Consider the following 12,362-nt stretch of genomic DNA (forward strand, 5'->3'; position numbering starts at 1 on the left):
GCAATAGGAACAAACATATCGATAATTACCTTAAATGTAAATGGATTAAATGCTCCAACCAAAAGATGTAGACTGGCTGAATGGATACAAAAACAAGACCAGTATATATGCTGTCTACAAGAGACCCACTTCAGACCTAGGGACACATATAGACTGAAAGTGAGGGGATGGAAAAAGAGATTCCATGTGATGGAAATCAAAAGAAAGCTAGAGTAGCAATACTTGTATCAGACAAAATAGACTGTTACAAGAGATAAAGACACTACATAATGATGAAGGGATCAATCCAAGAAGATATAACAATTGTAAATATACATGCACCCAACACAGGAGCACCTCAATATATAAAGCAAATGCCCACAGCCATAAAAGGGGAAATCAACAGTAACAGAATAACAGTGGGGGACTAACACCCCACTTACACCAATGGACAGATCATCCAGACAGAAAATCAATAGGGAAACACAAGCCTTAAATGATACATCAGACCAGATGGACTTAATTGATATTTATAGAGCATTCCATCCGAAAACAGCAGAATACACTTTCTTCACAAGTGCACACTGAACATTCTCCAGGACAGATCACATCTTAGAACACAAATCAAGCCTCGGTAAATGTAAGAAAACTGAAATCATATCAAGCATCCTTTCCGACCACAATGCTATGAGATTAGAAATCAATTACAGGAAAAAGAAATTATAAAAAACACAGACACATGGAGGCTAAACAATATGTTACTAAACAACCAATGCATCACTGAAGTAATCAAAGAGGAAATCAAAAAATACCTAGAGACAAATGACGATGAAAACATGACGATCCAAAACCTATGGGATGCAGCAAAAGCAGTTCTAAGAGGGAAGTTTACAGCAATACACTCTTACCTCAGGAAACAAGAAAAATCTCAAATAAACAACCTAACCTTAGACCTAAAGGAACTAGAGAAAGAAGAACAAACAAAACCCAAAGTGAGTAGAAGAAATCATAAAGATCAGAGGAGAAATAAATGAAATAGAGACAAAGAAAACAACAGAAAAGATCAATGAAACTAAAAGCTGGTTCTCTGAAAAGATAAACAGGGCTTCCCTGGTGGCGCAGTGGTTGAGAGACCGCCTGCCGATGCAGGGGATACGGGTTCGTGCCCCGGTCTGGGAAGATCCCACATGCCGCGAAGCGGCTAGGCCCGTGAGCCATGGCCGCTGAGCCTGTGCTCCGCAACGGGAGAGGCCACAACAGTGTGAGGCCCGCGTACCACCAAAAAAAAAAAAAAGATAAACAAAATTGATAAACCTTTAGCTAGAGATTCATCAGGGAAAAAAGGGAGAGGGCTCAAATCAATAAAATTAGACATGAAAAAGGGTAAGTAACAAATGACACCACAGAAGTACAAAGGATAATAAGAAACTATTACAAGCAACTATACACCAATAAAATGGACAACCTGGAAGAAGTGGACAAATTCTTAGAAAGGTACAACCTTCCAAGACTGAACCAGGAAGAAACAGAAAACAGGAACAGACCAATCACAAGTACTGACATCGAAACTGTGATTTAAAAACTTCCAACAAAAGTCCAGGACCAGATGACTTCACAGGTGAATTCTATCAAACATTTAGAGAAGAGTTAACACCTCTCCTTCTCAAACTCTTCCAAAAAGTTGCAGAGGAAAGAACACTCGCAAGCTCATTCTATGAGGCCACCGTCACCCTGATACCAAAACCAGACAAAGATACCACAGAAAAAGAAAATTACAGGCCAATATCACTGATGAACACAGACACAAAAATTCTCACCAAAATCCTAGCAAACAGAATCCAACAGCACATTAAAAGGATCATACACTATGATCAAGTGGGGTTTATCCCAGGAATGCAAGGATTATTCAATATACGCAAATCAATGAATGTGATACATCATATTAACAAACTGAAGGAGAAAAACCATATGATCATCTCAACAGATGCAGAAAAAGCTTTCGATAAAATTCAACACCCATTTATGATAAAAACCCTCTATAAAGTAGGCACAGAGGAAACTTACCTCAACATAATAAAGGCTATATATGACACACCCACAGCCAACATCGTTCTCAATGGTGAAAAACTGAAACCATTTCCTCAAAGATCAGGAACAAGACAAGGTTGTCCACTCTCACCACTATAATTCAACACAGTTATGGACGTTTTAGACACACCAATCACAGAAGTAAAAGAAATAAAAGGAATCCAAATCAGAAAAGAAGAAGTAAAGCTGTCACTGTTTGCAGATGACATGATACTATACACAGAGAATCCTAAAGATGCTACCAGAAAACTACTAGAGCTAATCAATGAATTTGGTAAAGTAGCAGGATACAAAATTAATGCACAGAAATCTCTTACATTCCTAGACACTGATGATGAAAAATCTGAAAGAGAAATTAGGAAACATTCCCTAATTTACCACTGCAACAAAATGAATAAAAATACCTAGGAATAAATCTACCTAGGGAGGAAAAAACACCTGTATGCAGAAAACTATAAGACACTGTTGAAAGAAATCAAAGGTGACACAAACAGATGGAGAGATATAACCATGTTCTTGGATTGCAAGAATCAACATTGTGAAAATGACTCTACTACCCAAAGCAATCTACAGATTCAATGCAATCCTTATCAAACTACCAATGGCATTATTCACAGAACTAGAACAAAAAATTTCACAATTTGTATTGAAACACAAAAGACCCCGAATAGCCAAAGCAATCTTGAGAAAGAAAAACAGAGTTGGAGGAATCAGGCTCCCGGACTTCAGACTACACTACAAAGCTACAGTAATCAAGACAGCATTGTACTGGCACAAAAGGAGAAATATAGATCAATGAAACAGGATAGAATGCCCAGAGATAAACCCACTCACATATGGTCACCTTTTTTTTGATAAAGGAGGCAAGAATGTACAATGGAGAAAAGACAGCCTCTTCAATAAGTGGTGCTGAGAAAACTGTACAGCTACATGTAAAGGAATGAAATTAGAACACTCCCTAACACCACACACAAAAATAAACTCAAAATGGATTAAAGACCTAAATGTAAGACCAGACACTATAAAACTCTTAGAGGAAAATAGCAAACGAACACATAAACAAGATGAAAAGATGACCCTCAGAATGGGAGAAAATATTTGTAAATGAAGCAACTGACAAAGGATTAATCTCCAAAATTTACAAGCAGCTCATGCAGCTCATTATCAAAAAACAAACAACCCAATCCAAAAACGGGCAGAAGACCTAAACAGACATTTCTCCAAAGAAGATATACAGATTGCCAACAAACACATGAAAGGATGCTCAGCATACTAATCATTAGAGACATGCAAATCAAAACTACAATGAGGTATCACCAGTCAGAATGGCCATCATCAAAAAATCTACACACAATAAATGCTGGAGAGGGTGTGGAGAAAAGGGAACCCACTGGCACTGTTGGTGGAATGTAACTTGATACAGCCACTATAGAGAACAGTATGGAGGTTCCTTAAAAAACTAAAAATAGGGCTTCCCTGTTGGCTCAGTGGTTGAGAGTCTGCTGCCGATGCAGGGGACATGGGTTTGTGCCACAGTCTGGGAAGATCCCACATGTTGTGGAGCGGCTAGGCCCATGAGCCAAGGCCGCTAAGCCTGCGCATCCGGAGCCTGTGCTCTGCAACGGGAGAGGCCACAACAGTGAGAGGCCCGCGTACCGCTAACTAACTAACTAGCTAAATAAATACATACATACATACATACATACAAAAAATAGAACTACCATACGACCCAGCAATCCCACTACTGGGCATATACCCTGAGAAAACCACAATTCAAGAAGAGTCATGTACCACAATGTTCATTGCAGCTTATTTACAATAGCCAGGACATGGAAGCAACCTAAGTGTCCATCAACAGATGAATGGATAAAGAAGATGTGGCACATATATACAATGGAATATGATAAAGAAAATGTGGCAAATAAATACAATGGAATATTATTCGGCCATAAAAAGAAACGAAATTGAGTTTTCTGTAGTGAGGTGGATGGACCTAGAGTCTGTCACACAGAGTGAAGTCAGAAAGAGAAAAACAAATACCATATGCTAACACATATATACGGAATCTAAAAAAAAAAGGTTCTGAAGAACCTAGGGGCAGGACAGGAATAAAGATAGAGATGTAAAGAATGGACCTGAGGACACAGGGAGGAGGAAGGGTAAGCTGGGATGAAGTGAGAGAGTGGCATGGACATATATACACTACCAAATATAAAATAGATAGCTAGTGGGAAGCAGCTGCATAGCATAGGGAGATCAGCTCGGTGCTTTGTGACCACCTAGAGGAGTGGGATAGGGAGGGTGGGAGGGAGACACAAGAGGGGAGGAGATATGGGGATATATGTATAGCAGATTCACTTTGTTATAAAGCAGAAACTAACACACCATTGTAAAGCAATTATACTCCAATAAAGATGTTAAAAAAAAAACACTAGCAAACAGAATCTAACAACACCTTAAACGGATCATACACCATGATCAAGTGGGATTTATCCCAGGGATGCAAGCATTCTTCAATATATGCAAATCAGTCGATGTGATACACCACATTAACAAACTAAAGAATAAAAACTATATGGTCATCTCAATAGATGCAGAAAAAGCTTTTGACAAAATCCAACACCCATTTATGATAAAAAACTCTCTAGAGAGCGGGCACAGAGGGAACCTACCTCAACATAATAAAGGCCATATACGACAAACCCACAGCCAACATCATTCTCAATGGTGAAAAACTGAAACCATTTCCACTAAGATCAGGAACAAGACAAGGTTGCCCACTCTCGCCACTCTTATTCAACATAGTTTTAGAAGTTCTAGCCACAGCAATCAGAGAAGAAAAAGAAATAAAAGGAATCCTAATAGGAAAAGAAGAAGTAAAATTGTCACTGTTTGCAGATGACATGATACTATACATGGAGAATCCTAAAGACACTACCAGAAAACTACTAGAGCTCATCAGTGAATTTGCAGGATACAAAACTAATACACAGAAATCTCTTGCATTCCTATACACTAACAACAATCAGATCAGAAAGAGAAGTTAAGGAAACACTCCCATTTACCACTGCAACAAAAAGAATAAAATACCTAGGAACGAACCTACCTAAGGAGGCAAAAGACCTGTACTCAGAAAACTATAAGATGCTGATGAAAGAAATCAAAGATGACATAAACAGATGGAGAGATGTACTATGTTCTTGGATTGGAAGAATCAATATTGTCAAAATGACTATACTACCCAAAGCAATCTATAGACTCAATGTGATCCCTATCAAATTACTAATGGCATTTTTCACAGAATTACAACAAAAAATTTCACAGTTTGTATGGAAACACAAAAGACCCTGAATAGCCAAAGCAATTTTGAGAAAGAAAAACGGAGCTGGAGGCATCAGGCTCCCTGACTTCAGACTATACTACAAAGCTACAGCAATCAAACAGTTTGGTACCGGCATAAAAACAGAAATATAGATCAATGGAACAGGGGAGAAAGCCCCAAGATAAACCCACACATCTATGGTCAACTAATCTATGACAAAGGAGGCAAGAAAGATAGATGTGCCACAATGTTCATAGCAGGATCATTTACAATTGCCAAGATATGGAAGCAACCTAAGTGTACATCAACAGATGACTGGATAAAGATGTGGTACATATGTACAATGGAATACCACTCAGCCATAAAAATAATGAAATTTTGCCATTTGAAACAACATGGATGGACTTGGAGGTTATTATGATAAGTGAAATAAGTCAAACAGACAAATATTGTATGATATCACTTTTATGTGGAATCTAAAAAATAAAACTGGTGACTATAACAAAAAAGATATAGAGAACTAGTGTTTATCAATGGGGAGAGGGAAGGAAGGATGAGCAAGATAGGGGTACAGGATTAAGAAGTATGAACTATTATGAATAAAAAAAGCTACCAAGATATATTGTACAACACAGAGAATACAGTCAATATTTCATAATAACTATGACTGGATTATAACATTTAAAAATCCAATCACTATATTGTACACCTGTAACATAATACTGTACATCAACTATACTTCAATTAAAAAAAAAGCAGACTAAAATATATATATATACACATATTGCATATGTATATATATTGTACATGTGTATATACATAAATATACATATTGTATACGTATACATATATACATATAGTGCTGACATAAATCGCAGCAATATCTTTTTTGATCCACCTCCTAGAGTAATGAAAATAAAAACAAAAATAAATGGGACCTAATTTAACTTAAAAGGTTTTGCACAGCAAAGGAAACCATAAACAAAATGAAAAGACAACCCCCATGTGGAGAAAAGGGAACCCTCTTGCACTGTTGGTGGGAATGTAAATTGATACAGCCACTATGGAGAACAGTATGGAGGTTCCTTAAAGAACTAAAAATAGAATTACCGTATGACCCAGCAATCCCACTACTGGGCATATACCCAGAAAAAACCATAATTAAAAAAGACACATGCACCCCAATGTTCATTGCAGCATTATTTACAAAAGCCACGTCATGGAAGCAACCTAAATGCCCATCGATAGACAAATGGATAAAGAAGATGTGGCACATATATAAAATGAAACATTACTCAGCCATAAAAAAAGAACAAAATTGGGTCATTTGTAGAGACATAGATGGATCTAGAGGCTGTCCTACAGGGTAAAGTCAGAGAAAAAAAATATCATATATTAATGCATATATGTGGGACCTAGAAAAATGTTACAGATGAACCAGGTTGCAGGGCAGAAATAGAGACACAGATGTAGAGAACAAATGTATGGACACCAAGGGGGGAAAGCAACAGGGGGTGGTGGTGGTGGTGGTGGGATGAATTGCGAGATTGGGATTGACGTATATACACTAATATGTATAAAACAGATAACTAATAAGAACCTACAGAAACTAACACACCAGTGTAAAGCAATTATACTCCAATAAAGATGTTAAAAAAAAAAAATGAAAAGACAACCCACAGAATGGAAGAAAGTATTTGCAAACGAAGCGACCAACAAAGGATTAATCTCCAAAATATACAAACAGTTCATGTAGCTCAATATCAAAAAAACAAACATTCCAGTCAAAAAATGGGCATGAGACGATATATCAAAAAGATACATGCGAGTTTCAACATGGCGAAAGAGTAAGACATGGAGATCATCTTCCTCCCCACAAATACATCAGAAATACATCTACATGTGGAACAGTTCCTACAGAACACCTACTGAACGCAGGCAGAAGACGTCAGACCTGCCAAAAGGCAAGAAACTCCCCACGTACCTGGGTAGGGCAAAAGAAAAAAGAAAAAACAGAGACAAAAGAATAGGGATGGGACCTGCACCAGTGGGAGGGAACTGTTCAGACTATACTACAAAGCTACAGCAATCAAACAGTTTGGTACCGGCATAAAAACAGAAATATAGATCAATGGAACAGGGGAGAAAGCCCCAAGATAAACCCACACATCTATGGTCAACTAATCTATGACAAAGGAGGCAAGAATACACAATGGAGAAAAGACAGTCTCTTCAATAAGTGGCTCTGGGAAAACTGGACAGCTACATGTAAAAGAGTGAAATTAGAACACTCCCTAACACCATACACAAAAATAAACTCAAAATGGATTAAAGATCTAAATGTAAGGCTGGATACTATACAACTCTTAGAGGAAAATATAGGCAGCACTCAACAGGCACATGAAAAGATGCTCAATATCACTAATCATCAGGGAAATGCAAACCAAAACCACAATAAGCTATCACCTCACACGTGTCAGAATGGCTATCATCAAAAAGAATGCAAATAATGTTGGCAAGGATGTGGAGAAAAGGGAAGTCTTATATACTGTTGGTGGAAATATAATTTGGTGCAGCCACTGTGGAAAACAGTATGGAGGTTTCTCAAAAAACTAAAAATAGAACTACCATAGGACCCAGCAATTCCATTCCTGGGTATATACCCCCAAAAAACCAAAACACTAATTCAAAAAGATAGATGTGCCACAATGTTCATAGCAGGATCATTTACAATTGCCAAGATATGGAAGCAACCTAAGTGTACATCAACAGATGACTGGATAAAGATGTGGTACATATGTACAATGGAATACCACTCAGCCATAAAAATAATGAAATTTTGCCATTTGAAACAACATGGATGGACTTGGAGGTTATTATGATAAGTGAAATAAGTCAAACAGACAAATATTGTATGATATCACTTTTATGTGGAATCTAAAAAATAAAACTGGTGACTATAACAAAAAAGATATAGAGAACTAGTGTTTATCAATGGGGAGAGGGAAGGAAGGATGAGCAAGATAGGGGTACAGGATTAAGAAGTATGAACTATTATGAATAAAAAAAGCTACCAAGATATATTGTACAACACAGAGAATACAGTCAATATTTCATAATAACTATGACTGGATTATAACATTTAAAAATCCAATCACTATATTGTACACCTGTAACATAATACTGTACATCAACTATACTTCAATTAAAAAAAAAGCAGACTAAAATATATATATATACACATATTGCATATGTATATATATTGTACATGTGTATATACATAAATATACATATTGTATACGTATACATATATACATATAGTGCTGACATAAATCGCAGCAATATCTTTTTTGATCCACCTCCTAGAGTAATGAAAATAAAAACAAAAATAAATGGGACCTAATTTAACTTAAAAGGTTTTGCACAGCAAAGGAAACCATAAACAAAATGAAAAGACAACCCCCATGTGGAGAAAAGGGAACCCTCTTGCACTGTTGGTGGGAATGTAAATTGATACAGCCACTATGGAGAACAGTATGGAGGTTCCTTAAAGAACTAAAAATAGAATTACCGTATGACCCAGCAATCCCACTACTGGGCATATACCCAGAAAAAACCATAATTAAAAAAGACACATGCACCCCAATGTTCATTGCAGCATTATTTACAAAAGCCACGTCATGGAAGCAACCTAAATGCCCATCGATAGACAAATGGATAAAGAAGATGTGGCACATATATAAAATGAAACATTACTCAGCCATAAAAAAAGAACAAAATTGGGTCATTTGTAGAGACATAGATGGATCTAGAGGCTGTCCTACAGGGTAAAGTCAGAGAAAAAAAATATCATATATTAATGCATATATGTGGGACCTAGAAAAATGTTACAGATGAACCAGGTTGCAGGGCAGAAATAGAGACACAGATGTAGAGAACAAATGTATGGACACCAAGGGGGGAAAGCAACCGGGGGTGGTGGTGGTGGTGGTGGGATGAATTGCGAGATTGGGATTGACGTATATACACTAATATGTATAAAACAGATAACTAATAAGAACCTACAGAAACTAACACACCAGTGTAAAGCAATTATACTCCAATAAAGATGTTAAAAAAAAAAAATGAAAAGACAACCCACAGAATGGAAGAAAGTATTTGCAAACGAAGCGACCAACAAAGGATTAATCTCCAAAATATACAAACAGTTCATGTAGCTCAATATCAAAAAAACAAACATTCCAGTCAAAAAATGAGTGGAAGATCTAAATAGACATTTCTCCAAAGAAGACATGTAGATGGCCAAAAAGCACATGAAAAGATGCTCAACATCATTAATTATTAGAGAAATGCAAATCAAAACTACAGTGAGGTATCACCTCACACTGGTCAGAATGGCCATCATCAAAAAATCTACAAACAGTAAATGCTGGAGACGGTGTGGAGAACAGGGAACCCTCTTGCACTGTTGGTGGGAATGTAAATCGGTACAACCATTATGGAGAATGGTATGGAGGTTCCTTAAAAAACTAAATATAGAGAACTACCATATGATCCAGCAATCCTACTCCTGGCCATATATCCGGAGAAAACCGTAATTCGAAAAGATACATGCACCCCAATGTTCACTGCAGCACTGTTTACAATAGCCAAGACATGGAAGCAACCTAAATGTCCATCGACAGGTGAATAGATAAAGAAAATCTGGTACATATATACAATGGACTACTACTCAGCCATAAAAAAGAATGAAATAATGTCATTTGCAGCAACATGGATGGACCTAGGAATTGTCATACTGAGTGAAGTTAGACAAAGACAAATATCATATAATATCGCTTATATGTGGAATCTAAAAAAAGTGGTACAAATAAACTTATTTACAAAACAGAAATAGAATTACAGATATAGAAAACAAGCTTATGGTTACCGGGGGGAAGTGGAGGAGGAATAAAATGGGAGACTGTGATTCGTATGTGTACACTACTATATATAAAATAGATAACTAATAAGGACCTACTGTATAGCACAGAGAACTCTACTCAACACTCTGTAATGATCTATATGGGAAAAGACCTTAAAAAGAGTGGATATATGCATAACTGATTCACTTTGCTGTACACCTGAAACTAACACAACACTGTAAATCAAGTACACTCCAATAAAAATTGAAAAAAATAAATTCAAGCGCCTCTCGGCCTCTACTGGCCCTGGTGAAAAAGGGTATGTAGAACGGGGTTGGGGAACCTCTTCTGTAAAGACAGTAAACACTTGAGGCTTTGGGGGCTACCCCACCCACATCGGTTTTTTTTTTTTTTTTTTAAAACAGCTCCTTAAGAATGGAACAATCATTTTTAGCTCACAGACTGTACAAAACAGGCAGTGGACTAAATTGGCTTTGACCTGCTGACCCTTAGCGTAGGATAACATGTGTCAATGCAAAGTTTAGGGATTAGAACTTGGAAACACACCAGAACCCATTTCAGCTGTGTTTATTTATTTAAAGGAAGAAATAGTTCTATAGGACTTCTGCAAACAGACTTTTAAGAAAATCTTGGTTACTACTGGCCCACAGAGCATGTGCAGAAGGCCCAGAATGCCTCCCACGATAGCCTCTTCCTTACCTTGCACCGCCAACAGCTCCCGGCACGTCTCTTAAATCATCAGGTGCCTGCCAGGAAAGGAACTGCGGTCAGCCCCCACCTGCCACAGCCATGCCCTGGCATTCACCGGGTGCCAGGCCCCGAGCACTTCCTTGTGGCCCAGCAGGAGGCTCCTTGCTATCCCCACACTCCACCCTAGGGTGGATCCTGGGGCCCAGAGAGGCAGAGAGACTCACTCAGTCATCCTGCCAGTGCACAGCAGAGCTAAGATTCCCAACCGTGTCAGTCTGACCCCAGCCCACACTCCCAACCCCTGGGCCAAAGCCTCTCGCCCTCCGCAAGCTCATCTTGTACCTCCGGGTCTGGCATCTGAATGTTCCCTGTGCCATCCCACAGGGTCCATGTGGACCATCTACCAACTTGGTACCGGGCCAGCAGAGGACATGGTGAGCAGAGGCTGTGCAGTGCCTGGCAAGGCCCTCCCAATGGTCTCTGGGCAGCGGGGAAGACCTAGGGCTCAGGAGCCTCCTGCTGTGACCCTAGGGAGGGTGAAGGGAGAGTGCAGTGGAGTGCCGGGACAGAGCGAGGACTCTGCCCACTGCCTCAGTGCCACACGGCCGTGACACTGTGTTGGTGAAAAGAGACAGGGCTGGGCAGGCCCAGCTACCAAGCACACTCCCCACACACACAGCAAACAAGCCCCTCGCACCACACCTGCCGTCCTCTTTCCAAGACACAGGAAGCAGCTCAGGGACCCTCAGGAGCAGCCACGGAAGAAGTAACAGAGTCACAGCGTGTCCCAGATTACCAGGGTGGGTGACGTGCAGAAACAGGCAAAATGGCCCAAGGGTGCCAGACAGCAGGGGGAGAAACTTCCTGATGGGTGTGGAGCCCAAACAAGCCACCCCTGGCCAGGGCCTTCTGAACTTTCCCCAGGGAGTCTGCTCACATGCACTAAGGGTTATGCGGCTTTGCCCCCCAGGGTCCAGTAAGAGAAAACTGCCTATTCCCATCAGTCCAAAGAAAGAGACAGACAGATGACAGACGCTAACTGAACACACCCTTAACCACAAAGCAGAGCCACACCAAGCACTGGCAGCATCTGCTACAACTCCAGCCAGGCCACCTCCTACTTCCAGACAGCTTCAGGCAGAAGAGCTGGCTGCAGAGGTAACCAACCCCCAGAAGCAGGAGGAGGATGTTACCTGTCCCGCAGGGATGGACTCCAAGGAATCAGAGCATCCCCGCGCAATGGGCCGGTCCTCAGGAGTCAGACTGTCGGTGGATGACAGGCTGCTGGCCAGGGCCTCTTCTTGCACAAACATGATTCCTGGAGAGACCAGGGGCAGGCGGGTGGGGCAGGTGGGGCA

General features: G+C 39.6%; 1 protein-coding gene across 3 annotated transcripts in view; it reads right to left on the bottom strand.

Annotated features, from left to right (window-relative positions):
- Positions 1-12,362, bottom strand: part of NISCH (nischarin) — a 49,852-nt gene that overhangs the window by 13,953 nt on the left and 23,537 nt on the right. For all 3 annotated transcript variants that reach the window (XM_007116586.4, XM_007116584.4, XM_055079489.1), the window contains exons 14-15: positions 12,198-12,322; positions 11,014-11,060 (exon numbers count right to left, since the gene is read on the bottom strand). In XM_007116586.4, the coding sequence (XP_007116648.2) occupies positions 11,014-11,060; positions 12,198-12,322 (172 nt within the window). The remainder of the gene's footprint in view (positions 1-11,013; positions 11,061-12,197; positions 12,323-12,362) is intronic.

Source organism: Physeter macrocephalus, chromosome 18, assembly GCF_002837175.3.
Source record: "Physeter macrocephalus isolate SW-GA chromosome 18, ASM283717v5, whole genome shotgun sequence".
Lineage (NCBI taxonomy): Eukaryota > Metazoa > Chordata > Mammalia > Artiodactyla > Physeteridae > Physeter > Physeter macrocephalus.